The sequence below is a fragment of the Euprymna scolopes genome, chromosome 19, assembly GCF_053919585.1.
Source record: "Euprymna scolopes isolate OS-2025 chromosome 19, ASM5391958v1, whole genome shotgun sequence".
Taxonomy (NCBI): domain Eukaryota; kingdom Metazoa; phylum Mollusca; class Cephalopoda; order Sepiida; family Sepiolidae; genus Euprymna; species Euprymna scolopes.
In genome coordinates this window covers 36796507-36810792 of record NC_136500.1, presented here as the reverse complement: position 1 = coordinate 36810792, position 14286 = coordinate 36796507, and the positions used below count along the sequence as shown (strand labels likewise).

The window sequence follows — 14286 nt, the reverse complement described above, 5'->3', positions numbered from 1 at the left end:
GAGCGAGATCAGAGATGTGTCACTGTACAACTCATGCTCTCTACCGATCCAGGTTATGACAACAAGACCATTGCCATCACCCTCAAAATGCAAATCCAGATGGTTCAATGCTTTAGGGCATAGCTCAATGCATTGGATGACTCACAGTTATGGTTTTTGTTGTGGCTTCAAGTGAGAGCCACATCATGCCACCTCACATCTTTGAAGTCAGCTTGAAAGTCAACATCAAAGTGTACCTGGATGTGCTGAACAGTGTGGTGATCTCCTGGTGCAATCAGGTGGCCGCTGGCTGACCCTGAGTGTGGCAGCAGAACTCTGTGCCGGCCCACAAGTCCAAAGAGGCCCAGGCTTGGCTTCAGAAGGAGTGCTACGACTTTGTACCCTTTCCTTACTGCCCCCCCCCCATTTCCCCTAACCTGAACCAGCTAGACTACTTCATTTGGTCATACATTGAAAACATCACCAACATGACCTCCCACAACACCAAAGCCAGACTGATTACCACTATCCGCTGAGTATTCGCCAAGCTCCCACTGGCGCTTGTGGGAAAGGTGTGCTCTCAGTTCTGGACCTGTATTGAAGCAGTGACTGTGGCTGAAGGTGGCTACCTTGAATAGATGTCAACTCTATTACATACTCAAGTTACCTGAATTGAGTTTTTCAATAAAAGTTTTAAAATAAAGCTGTAGTGTTGTTTTCTTTAGGGCAACAATTTTATCGTTCTATCCTGTAAAATGGCAAGCTGACTAATGTATATTGCTATTGGTAGAAGGAAAGATAAAAGGAAGTAAGAATAATAATACATAGGTCGACCTGTTTGTTTGTTACTTTTGGAAAGCCTCTCATACTTAAAAACAAAAAATTCAAATATTACCTGTTTTTCTCCTCCAGAAATACTTTTTCTCTTTCATATAATTCTTGGATTTGTTTCTCTAGTTTTTCTCTGGCTTTCCTCCTTTTCTCATCTTGTGGCACCGCCTCACAACAAAAGACAAATAGAATTCAATTTAAAATTACTATTTGGTGAGTTAAGACCTTGAACTATCAACTGGTTGCTTGAAGAGCCATCCTCTAAAATAAATTATTATCAAATTTATACAGGGTGACCCCCCCCCCCCAAAACGGGCCCCAACTTTAATTCGGCCCTGTTTCTTAGTGTTTTGTCCGAATGAAAGGAAACTTTGGTCATAACTAGTTTATTATATCCAAAACATCACATCAAAACACTAGGGTCTTTGGCCTTTTTTTCTCCGTTGACTGTAAAATGCTCAGAAAAACAATTGAATGTCCTATTTTTTGGGGGTCACCCTGCATTACGGTACCTATTAACTCTTATCTTTGAGTGGCCTCCTGGCCTTGATGAGTGGTGACTGTATAAAATAAAAGAAAAAAATGAATTTCCCCACTACAACATTGGCAATAAAAGGGCTATATGGGCTTTCATAGGTTGATTAGTCAACATGGTCGATCAATGCTGATGTCACGTGGTAATTTAAAATTATGAAACGTGTTTTTATAGTTTTTAACGCAAAAAGAAAGTTTTTTTGTGTCTTCTCTTTTTTGGACAATTTTTTACTGAAATCTTTTGCATTTAATGAGAATTTGAATAAAAGAGAGTAAACAGCAAACAAAAAGGTGAAATAAATAATACCGACCTTTTTTTGCATCTTAAAATAGTTATTGTGAAATAATTTTGCTACGCTTTTGCTCATTTTCAATTGATATCATTTATCTCTTCTTGTATCTTTAAAGAAAAGGAAGTTGCAACACTTATTTTTAAAATAAATGTTATTTTTACAAAAGCTAAAACTTAAAAATAATTAAAATAATATTTCTCCAAAATTTTAATTTAAATTATAAAAATGAAGTTAATGAACTAATCTTGCGATGAACCCATTTAATAAAAACATGTCAGTACAAATTCCTTTTCGTTTACTGTTTTGTTTTCTTTTATTCAAATTCTCATTAAATACAAATGATTTTGGTAAAAAATTGTCTTAAAAAGAGAAGACACAAAGAAGTCGTTTTTGTTTTTTTGTTTTTTTTAAAAAACAAAACAAAAACTATTATATTAACTAAAAACTATTAAAACTTATTTCATTCCTATACTTGCATTTCGCAATTTTAAATTACCACATGAAGTCAGCATTGGTCAGCCATTTTGGCTTATCAACCTACGAAAGCCCATATTGCCAATAAAGGATTTGAGACTTACATTGCTGTAATATTAGCAGCAAGTACTTGCGAACTTCATTTCAGAAGACTAATATTGAGGATTTATTCGAACATTACCCAAACCTTGGCCACACATACTTGAAGCAAGGATTCAAAATCTATATTCTACAATCTTGGAGAAAATGTATGTGAATTTATTCAAACCAATATTTTTTTCTTTCAAACGATTTTCGATGAAAATAAATTCAAATTGATTTAAAACACTGAAATTAAACCAGACAAGCTCCACACATGCTGTCAATGAAAAACTGTTTTTTGTCAAAAATGGCATTGTTAGATATTAAAAACAAAAAAAAAAACTTTTAGTGGTTTGTTTAATGAGACAGCAAGGAGTTTAAATTATATTGAATTTAAAGAAGCAAATAATATTCCCCAATGTTTCGCTTTGTATTTTTATTAACTTTATAGTTTTTTGTGAATTTATTTTCATTTTAACCTAAATACGAAACCTCAGAAATGTAGAACTATAAACCACTCTTTTTCCTTTACCAAACATGGCAACTTATACACCTGAAGAAGGTCGGAAGTTACATCAGTTAAAAAGTTGTGCAAATGTCATTCAAGTTGAGAACATTAATCCGAATACTCCTTCATCTAAAATATTCAGAACTTAAACAAGCAAAGTTTAAAAGACTAATTTCAACTGTGAAGGAGAAAATGTGAGATTAAAAACTATAAAAAATTCTGTCATTTTACTTTCATTAAACAGAAACACACAATGTGGTTTCCGTTTTGCAAGATCTACAGCAGATATGCTAACGGTTATATCTCACAGGATTAGTGAATCTCTTGACAAAGGCTTCCTTTCTAGGGCAATTGCACTTGACATATCAAAGACCTTCGACAAGGTATGGCATAAGGGTCTACTTCACAAGATTTCCAGCTACGGTATAACTGGAAATGTTTTCTCAATCATTAAATCATTTCTCTCCGATAGGCTCATAAGAGTAGTGGTCGATGGACAAAAATCAGAGGCCTGCAGTATTAATGCTGGAGTCCCTCAAGGGTCAATCCTGGGCCCAACTCTCTTCCTGATCTACATCAATGACCTCCCTAAACACATACTAAAATCATTCGTTGACATCTATGCTGATGACACGACCATCTACGGCAACACATCAAAGGCTGTAAATGACAAAGTTCTCTCTGATTCTCTCTCCTCTGATCTCAAGCGCGTGGTTCAGTGGGGGAAGACGTGGCTGGTTACCTTTAATGCATCTAAAACCAAACTCCTATCCTTACATCATCAACGCTCTGATCCCCATCTGGCATCAATTGAAATGGATGGCTCTCGTCTAGGAGAAGCCCCGTGTTTTGACAAGCTTCTGAGTTTGTCCTTTACTCCTGATCTGAAATGGAACACGTACATCAAGTCTGTTGCCAAGGTCGCTGGAAAGATGGTGGGATCCTTCTACAGCTCCAGAAGATATCTCACTACTGATGCAATTCTCTATCTATAGAAAAGCCAAGTACGTCCAAGGATGGAATACTGCTGCCATATCTGGGCAGGAGCTGCTAAAAACAGCCTATCCTGCCTTGACAGAGTACAAAATAGACTTTAGATGCCCTTTTCTCTACCCTGCAACCTCTCTCCCACAGAAGAGACATTGCAAGCCTATCCTTGTTTTATCGTTATTTCCATGGCAGGTGCTCGTCTGAACTCCAATCTCTGGTCCCCCCTCGCTAATCTTTCATGAAAAACACCCGTCTAGCTGAATCCACTGTGAAAAATTTCCCCCATTCTTTATCTGTGCCTAAATCAAAACGTGGATTCCATGAACAAAGCTTGTTTCTTAGAACTGCACGCCTGTGGAACTCTGTTCCGGCTGCCTGCTTCCCACCTGACTACAACTTGGATATCTTCAAGTCCAACGTTAACAAATTCCTAATGAACCGCCCCCTTAAGTAAATACTTCATCAAATCTCCACACTAACATACTGTACTTGCAATAACCCTTATCCCTGAGTGCCTTCCGGGCCTTGATAAGTGGTGACCACCGTGTAAAAAAAAAAAAGAAAAGAAAGAAACAAAGTAAGTTGTTTATGAATTTTTGCACCAAGAAGCTACTTTAATTGAAAAAGCAAAAAAACTACAAACAATGTGAATTATATATAAGTGATGGGGCGTTTCCAAAATTTTGCCCCCAATTTTGATACAAGTACTAATTCTGATTTCAAAATTTCTAAATAGTTAATTGGAGATTTAATGCTTTTAAAAATAATGTTCAAATGACAGTAAGCCCCCATGTAATGTCTGCGACTATTTTCCAGAATGTGAAAAATTGGAAAGATGGGGGTGGGGTGTATATTACAAGAGTAGATCGCTCTAAACATTTTTCTCAAATATTTTCCTTGTAATTAATTGAAAATTATGAGACAAGACTTGGTTTTCTTTTAAAACAAAGCCGATTTGCATTTGTTCATCGTCAATGTTATTTGAAAGTTTCATAGACAATTATAAAAGAGTCAACAATTAGTGTACAAAATAAGAAAACGATGTAGGAAGAGAATAGTTAACAAAGCCCTTCCCCATATCAAGAATGTGTTTCTACATAATAATATTACTATTAAGAAAACAATTCTTAACATAGAGAAGAGGGGGGAGGCTTTATCAACCATTCTCTACCTTCTCTCTTTGAAAGAATGTTTATATTTCTCTCAATTATAAATAGTTGGTCGGTTATTAGATTGATTTGCTTTACTGTAAAAAGCAAAACAAAACACAGATAATAATGATAATAGTAATACTATTAATAATAATAATGATAATAGTAATACTATTAATAATAATAATGATAATAGTAATACTATTCATAATAATAATGATAATAGTAATACTATTCATAATAATAATGATAATAGTAATACTATTAATAATAATAATGATAATAGTAATACTATTCATAATAATAATGATAATAGTAATACTATTCATAATAATAATGACAAATTTGTAGATTACCACCTTTAGCTAAATCACTCCTCCAAAATGAGATTTTTTTTATTTAGATGATTATGTAGTATGCTACATAATCATCAACAATTATCTTTGAATTTCATGTAGGAAATTAGTTTTGTATATAAATTTGACGTAAAATGATCATCATTTCTAGCCCATTCTAACTTTTTGCAGATATTCACTAAATATTTTTTATGGCTAATCTAATTGCTCAAAAATTGAACATTAAAGATAATATTGGTAGAACATTACATTTTTGCACAACTGTTGACATTTATTTGATGTGTTTCTACCAGCGTTTGTTTAAGTTTTGATTTTGAGTGGTTATCAAGGCTCTTCGTGCAGGGCTTATGGGCAGCCATTTTTTGTTCTAACTCAACAGTTTGTTTTGAATTAAAAATACTTTAAAATATGTTTAAACACTAATAAACATATTCAATTTTTTTTTTTTTTTTTACATAGGCATCACCACTTATCAAGGGCAAGAGGCCACTCAAGGACAGGGTTAAAAAGTGTACAGTAGACAATTGGACAATGTAGTAATCGTTAGTAATGGAAATTCGGTAAATTTGTTAACTTATATGGAACACCTCATCAAAAAATTGTTTACGTTAGACTTGAAGACAACCATATTGTATATATATATAAATATATATATATATTATTCCTTAATTGGAATTCATTTTTGAGATGAGCATTATATATTGATTCAGATATAAAGATCAAAAACAACAACGAATAAAGATGAGAATAATAGTTCGAAATAAAAATAAATTAACCATATTGTAGTCAGCTGGAAAGCAGGAAAACGGAAGAAAATTCCATAGGCGTGCAGTTCTTAGAAAGAAGCTTTGTTCATGGAATCTACGTTTAGGTTTAGGCACGGATAAAGAGTGGGGGAAATTATTGATAGTACTTTCTGCTAGACTGGTGTTTCTTGTGAAAGTTTCGCAAGGGGACGATAGATTGGAGCTCAGTCGAGCACTTGCCACGAAAATAACAATAAAGCAGAAACAAACTCGCAACATATGTTCAGAGATTACACTTAGGATATCTGTTGTAGAACGGGCTTGCCTGAATCCATATTGTTGGTCGGTCAGAAGTTTAGCAGCTGTAAGGTGATGGACTAGAGCTTGATTAATTATGGACTCAAATATTTTGGCGAAAAACGCAAGGAAATTAATAGGGCGATAATTTACTGGGTCAGTTCTTTCACCAGAATTCTTAAAAACTGGAGCCACAGAAGCAGTTTTCCAACAGTCAGGAAAGCAAGATTCTTAAGGCATTTGTTGTAAAGTTTGGAGAAGAGTGGAGTAACCGTCGCAGAGTATTTTTTTATAGCACAGCTGGGATGAGATCGGGTAAAAACAGACTGTGAAAACTGCACTGATTTAAAAAAAAGTTTGCTTACTGTTAATTAAACTGGGCACAGTGATACATATGAAATTTGTAAACTATGAAGGACGTTTCAAAAGTAATACTTCCAGTTTTTTATTCCACCTGAATGGATCAGAGGTGATTGCAAATTGCATTGGGATGATGACTAAACTTATGTATTCATGACCTGAAAGTTTCATCTCTCCGTTGCAGATATTGACCGTCTGAGATTCTAAGAAAGCAACCCCTGTCATGGATGTACATCAGAAGTAGAGATATGTCATTGAATCTCTCCATGCAGGAAATAATTGAACTGATCAACATTCATCGGCGCCTGTTGAACATTTACAAAGTCAATCCAGTTGATGTAAGCACAGTTAGGAGATAGACTTAAGTAATGGCAGAGCTGTGAGTGACAAGGTGTGCACCAGGCTTTTACAACTGAGGCATTAAAAGAGGTTAGTATAAGTGCATTGAGAATATGGTTACTATGTAAAAAATTCTGGAACACAAAATGTCGCTAGTTTTAATGGTACCACTCCTGTCTTTAGAGCTCTTTAATATTTTAGTTCATGAGTTAAAAAATATGAGGCCTTACTTTTGGAACGACCCTCATACATTTGACCTTGCAAGACCAACGAACTAAAATTTAGTGAAGCTATACAATTGTTGATAAAATCATTTAGACCAAAACATTTCTTTTCCACAAGAGGTGGACATGCTTGAACCTTACAAGATTATACAATTTTTTTTATTCACCTTCACCCTTAACAAGTACGGCATAATCATACTGACACACCGGTTCCTGCTGGATCACCAACGTTCAGCAACATTGAACCTAGTCAGTACTAAATGGGTGACCATTTGGGACTTTCAGGTGCTGTATGTGCTCTCCGCTTATCTCGGCACTGTTTCCAGTCATCCTGGTCTTCTCCTTGCTACTGGACTCAAACAGTGCTGCTTCAGGAGAGGTGCGGTTGGGGATTGCACAATCCTTGCCTCACAATTACACGTGCAACTGCCCCTACAGGGAGTATCCTTTGTCTTTCGAGACTGAACAGAGGCATCGCGACCCTTAAAAAAGCATGTCGCCAGTTGGATGTAAGGGACTACTATTTGGGACCATGCCTAGGAAAGATTAACAAAATGTTTGTTTACATTACATTCAAACTTCTGCATATCACTACAGTCAGGGAAACAGATAGCAGGAAGGGAATTTCAATGTCTAGCTGTTCGAGGGAAGAACCAATTACAGTAGAAAGCTTTCCAGTATTTAGGGACCTTACCGGTGAAGGTGAGATTTTGTTGCTAAGCAGGTTTGTTGGGGATATGTACGTCAAAGGGGGCACAAGTCCAAGGAGTTCATCAGAGCACATTTCATTAAAATACTTGTAAAACAGACACAAAGTAATATGCTGGTAATGGAACAGGGCCTAACATTCACAGGCAATATGAACTGGAAAAAATACATTGCAGACATTGCAAAAACTGCTGCAAAGAAGGTGGGTTCTCTCTATCGAGCTAGAAGACGACTTTTGCAAGCATAGTATATAAGCACTGTGAAACTTCAGGTTATCAAAGTTAAGTGCTTATTACTTTAAATATCTTGTATTTGCATAAGAATTGGTGTTGAACATAGACTTTGAAATTAGGAGAATCTTTAACAAATTAGAAAATGAACCAAATCTAATGCTTCAGCAAATAGCTAAAGAATGTCAATGGTTTATTAACATATGGCAAGATTCAAAAAATATCTAACAGTCTGGAGTGTTCCACATAAGAAAAATCTGTAAGAAGAAAAAAATTACTCAAGTAAAATTTGAAAAGAAAAGTAGTTTGACTCCTAAACTATACTTTGGTTGCACACAGATGCATTGATAGCCCCTATAAAACTAAGAAATACTTTAAATGAGATCCCATATAGCATAAAAGAATGCATTGCAGAACCAAAAGTAAAACAAGAATTATTAAATTCAGTGAAAATGAATATGTTAGAATGTTTCCTTAAGTTAAGATATTAAATAAAAACATTAAAATGCAATTAGACTCAGGGACTATTATTAATCTTTACACATGGAAGAAAATTGGCTAACCAATTCTATAGAGGACTAACAAAATTGTAAAAACTATAACCAGTGAGCAAATCAATTCAAAGGTGACGTGATAGTCACAATTCAAGGAAAAACACAAAAAAACTAAAAATATTTGCGATGAATAGGTTGAAAAATTTATTAGGTACAGATGGGATGGAGAAATTTGAACACTGAGATTAAAAAAAAAAAAGTTTGATTTAAAATGAGATAGGCTCAAGAAGTTGGAATGTTATCTAGAATTGAAAATAGTTAATTGGATTCACCAACAGTAAAGAAAAAGGAATGATTTATTGATACAATAGCTTAAAAAAATGAAGGGCCCTTCTACAGTGGAAAATATCTTAATATATATATATATATATATATATATATATATATGTTTTGTGGTTACATTTTAAATTCTGAAAAAACAACATATAGAGACATATATTCGATTTAAGAATTTATTGTTTGACAAAAGGAATATATAGAAGGGGTTATTTTAATTTCCTTAATCCATGGATTCAACAATGGCTCATATTATCAGAGGAAATGAAATGCAGTTAGCAAAATGTTCAGCTGCAAATGGACGCTATTTTGCTTTTCAGTTGGGCGACCCCATACCCAGTCCTACATTTAAATCAATTCTCCCCATTATAAAAATATCTAATTAACCACAGTATATAAAACACTCACTCAAACATCAATTCCAACTCAACGAACAACAAAATAAACTCATCCATAGATCGCCTCCAAACAGAAATATACGTATTTTAAATAAAATTTAAACCAACTGAATTAAACCAGATCACACTACGACAACAAGCGTAATGAACTGACTTATCTCAACTAATCAAGTCACCTTTAAATATACACTTAAAATTAAAAGAACCCAACCTTAAACTCACTTAAATAAGTAACCCTCCAAACATTCCATATTTTCAGACCATGACTCGTCTCTATTTCCACCTCATCTGCTCACCCATCCGCACAGCACATACAGCACACCCACCCCTTATCACGCACACCCTCATTGAAAATCACAAGAATATCCATTTCCCACTTGAACTCAAAATCAAGAGGTCAACTCTTTTAAAAAGAATACTAAAATAAAATTCCCCCCACCGCTGAAAAAATTCCATTAAGAACCTGTATGCTCGCCCAACTTTAATCCTCCCCCTCTCTCTTTACCTTCTCTATTTCACCCCACTCTCCTCTTTCCCTCATTTAAAAGGCTTCCCTCACCCACTATATACAAGAAAACAAACTTTCTTTCTACAGAGACTCACATCTTAAGCAAGCCGTCCAACGCACCGTTCTGAATATCATCTCCAGGATTATTTTGCTGTTTTTGCTACCTACACTATTGATTTCGAGGTCCATTGCATACTTAACTCAATGCTCAAATTCTATTACTCACGGAGATAATTACAATGGAATGGTATATCCACCCATCCGTATACTTTTCGAAAAATCAATAAGGAGCAATACGCTTTCGCTATATAGGAATATCACTTTCTCCCCTGGGCCTATTTTCTGCCCACCTGGATTTATAACCCCGAACGACATTGGACTCCTTCCGATAATGGATTACCCAGGTTGTATCAACTTCTCTTTTCGTATAATTTTCTCCATATAATTATCCACAACCACTCAAAAAACTATTTTCAATAATTGTGCTGAAAAGCAAAATAGTGTCCATTCGCAGCTGAACATTTTGCTAACTGCATTTCATTTCCTCTGATGAAATGAGCCATTGTTGAAAATCCATGGATTAAGGAAATTAAAATAACCCCTTCTATATATTCCTTTCGTCAAACAATAAATTCTTAAATCGAATATATGTCTCTATATGTTGTTTTTTCAGAATTTAAAATTTAACCACAAAACTTATATATTGCTCTATTCTTAAATATTGAGCTTTTCCTTTTTGGCTAGGATCACCTTGAAAGTATTACTTCAAGTAATATCTATCAGGATTTTTCATCTGAATTCTATCAATGTCTTATTTTGCTTATATATATATATATATATATATATATATACTAGCATTTCAGCCCGGCATTGCCCGGGTGTTTGGATGTGTATGTTGAGCAAAAAAAAAAAAAAAAAAGTGGTAGTAGGAAGGCAGGCTCGAACCCGTACCGCAAAGGAGGAAAAGAACGGGGTAAAACCTAACGTTTATGCTGTTACGACAACCGCCAAACCGAAAGCAATATTTTTTCAAATTAAGGCTAGACAATCTAAAGGAGAGGATAACTTTCTAAAATATCGGCAAAAAAAGTGACCCCCCCCCCTGTAGAAAAGTGCCTAGTTGAAGGGGAAGATATTAATGTTTTTAGCCAATTTTTCGATATTTGTTGTATGAAAGGTTAAACTTTAAAATGATAATGATCTTGGTAAAATCCGTCGCCTCTATTGAAAGTTTAAGGCAGACATGCAAACAGACATACATACATACATTTATATATTGGTAACTAAAAATTTTCAACCCAAACTGATGAAAAAGCTTGCCCTATCTCTGAATACCCTTCATGTAAAATTTCAAATATTTAGACCAGAAATTGTCCGAGTAATTTGGAAGAGACCACAGAGGTCAATTTTTTTTTTTAATTTTGACCCCTATTATGACCCCTTATAATTTATTGTTTTGGGCTCAAATCAAGCTATTAAGTTAGATCCATGTCCAAGGACCCTATATTTAAAACTTCAAGTGCGTAGACCCAAAATTGTTGGAGGAGTTTGATAGAGTTCTCAAAGGTCAAATCATTGAACTTTGACCCCCTTAATCGCCAAATTTCTGGCCAAAAACCGATCACATCGATTTTCCCAAATCTTAGTACCCTGTATATCAAATTTTGAGTCTGTAGACTAAAAATTGACAGAGTTATTGCGTAGGGAAATGTACACAAATACACACAGACACTTTCACTTTTATATATATATATATATATATATATATATATTCATCTAACCTTGATAAGAGGTGGTATATCATCCAGAAATAAAGAATTTAATTCAGGATCATCGCTTCTGATTCTGAGTAATGTTTTCAAATCTTGATTGACCCGTGATGACGAATGAGAATTATCATTGTTCGAATCCATCTGCTTCTGAAATTAAAATAAATTGGCATCTTTTCATTAGAAAAAGAAAAACAAACAATAAAGAAAAAACTTGTTACAGCATAAAATTTTTAAATAGGATTGAAAACGCAAGATTTGTTTGCGCCACAAAAAATTAAATTGTCTCATAGACGTTCCATGAGAATAAATTTAATACCCATTTATACACCTGGACAGAATGCTTTAAATAAAATCCCTGGTGTCCCCTAAATCTAAACACTAAAAAATAAAAACAAATGGATCGACTGTAGTTTTGGATAGCCCAAAGTTTCCTTTCTCATTAGCTACTAGACAAAGATGTAGGGAAGGAAGACACTCCTTTCCTTAGATTGCTCCGCTTACTCTTGACACTCGCCTAGCAAGGAGCCATCAATTTTATAGTCTTTCGTATGACTCAACTGAAGATTGAAACCAGCCTCTCAGCCTATTAGCAGACACTCTAAACATTATGCCAAATGGTGTGGTACTGACTTGGCTCAACGTTGTTTTACATTGGTAATCTAACGGTAATAGGTATATCAGCATAATTCTAGCTGTAAAGACATATGTTCATTTTCTTATATATAAAGTTATCTTGTTGGAATTTCAAACTCATTTCCCATTAGCCTTAAAGTGTACAAATAAAACTTTGCTTCTGATAAGCCAATTTTTATTTATTATAGTTATACTGTTATTACAAATATGATAACGCACTTCACTGCAATTTATTTTTAAAATTACATAGCTTGACCCAGACAATTTGATAGTATAAAACATTTTAAACTAATCGCTGAAGAATAAAAATCAGCAAAGGAAATATCTCAAATTTTTCATTGTGGGATATAATAAGAGTTATCTTCCTTGCAACTAAAATTTAATTTCCTTTTCTATATAAGTTTAGAAAAAGTGGAAACACATAAAAATCAAAAACTAAAATTACTTCATTGCATCTCAAGTAAAATTAAATAAGTACAAGTATATATATATATATATATATATATATATATATAGTTATCCACATACAGTACTGTTTCGCTGTTTCACAGCTCATCAGTGCGGCTAGACAAGCAACTACCTCAAGCCATTGCACTATATGGCTGCTGCTGTGTGGGCAGTGAGTTAACAATATTTTGACATTGTCCAAAGTACCTAAGCTCAATTTGTTTACACAAAGAGCATCGCTATATATATCTTGTAGTTGCAAGGAAATTAAAAAAACACAGATGCATGTGTAGTTGTTTTTATAATTTTATTATTACAGAGATGTTCCAATAAGGGATTAACTAGGCTTAATTGTACATTCTATATCTTTAAGGACGTGGGTTCAAGTCCAGGTTAATCTTCAGCATAATCTTTGAATGCTTTCAACACACCAAATTTTCAGGTTGTGCATTATAGATAAAACATACCTTGGCCTATCACTTGAAATCACCACAAATTGAAAATAGAACAGTTCTAATCTCAGATAACGATATGTTTAATTTCTTGTTATAATTGTTGAAATTAACTTTTATGGTGTATGTTATTAAACCACTTACAAGTTTTTAAACAGATAAACTCACCAACATCATAGTAAAACTTACCACTTGCTCCATGGTAATCAAGAACTCAGTGCAATTCCCATTTTCCAAAGAATAAGATCGTCTCAATGTAGGTTTTTCAATTTCCATTTCATCCCAAATCGTCTCACTATAAGAAAGCTGTGGTTGGGATTCACAACGCTGAAAAAAAAATTTCAATAATAGAAAAAAATATGGTGTTTTATCAATATTATTTATAAAATGTGATTTTGTATAATAACATTTCTGAGTATTAATTAAAAAAATTCCTATTATATATTCCCCAGTTTTAGAGTCTTGGGAAAATAACATAACTAGTTCTGGTAAACGTTACTATTTACAACATAAATTATTTTAAAGCAAATCCAGCTGACAAATTAGTCAAAGACATATTTATGTTAAAAAAGTTTAATATAAAATTATAAGCATGTTTATTTGCCGTGACCATTGATTGTGAGTAATCAGTGGCAGCCATTTTGTTTTTTTCAGGAAGTAAGGTACCAGATCAAACCGGAAATGAGGACTGGATATTATCTTAATTAAAGTCATTAAATTAAAAGTGGGTTCGGTTAATTTGCAGTTTATTTCCAACTCAACACTCGCCTTTAAAATGACATACGTGTAAATGAAACTTTCCTTCAACTTACGTAAAACAAGACGGCGACCAATGAATACTATTAAGTGATACATTGGAAAAAACAATGTTCTAATATCAGGAAAACTATTTGTGTTGACCTACATTTTTGCTAGAGTCATCAGATTAGGCTACACTGTTTAGTGCAGACTTTTAAAACAAGGAGTCGCTTGTCTCAGTAAATATGAGGTTATAATGGTATTTCTCTTGAGCTTGCAAGCAATTCTGTATTCTGCACAGGCTGTCATCATTAAGTTTATATTTCTAAGATTTTTGTCTCCTGCAGATCAGTTTGATAAAAAATCCTTTTTGTAATTTTTATTTTCAATAAGACAATTAAAAAAAA

The 14286-nt window shown here is 33.9% G+C and overlaps 1 protein-coding gene across 2 annotated transcripts in view; it reads right to left on the bottom strand.

The window, feature by feature from the left end:
* The window catches only part of LOC145303530 (coiled-coil domain-containing protein 87-like), a 175654-nt gene that overhangs the window by 82419 nt on the left and 78949 nt on the right, over nt 1-14286 (bottom strand). Inside the window, exons 13-15 of one of the 2 annotated variants that reach the window (XM_080144985.1) lie at nt 13331-13468; nt 11619-11756; nt 875-978 (exon numbers count right to left, since the gene is read on the bottom strand). In XM_080144985.1, the coding sequence (XP_080001111.1) occupies nt 875-978; nt 11619-11756; nt 13331-13468 (380 nt within the window). The remainder of the gene's footprint in view (nt 1-874; nt 979-11618; nt 11757-13330; nt 13469-14286) is intronic. The other variant, XM_080144986.1, reaches the window with a different exon arrangement.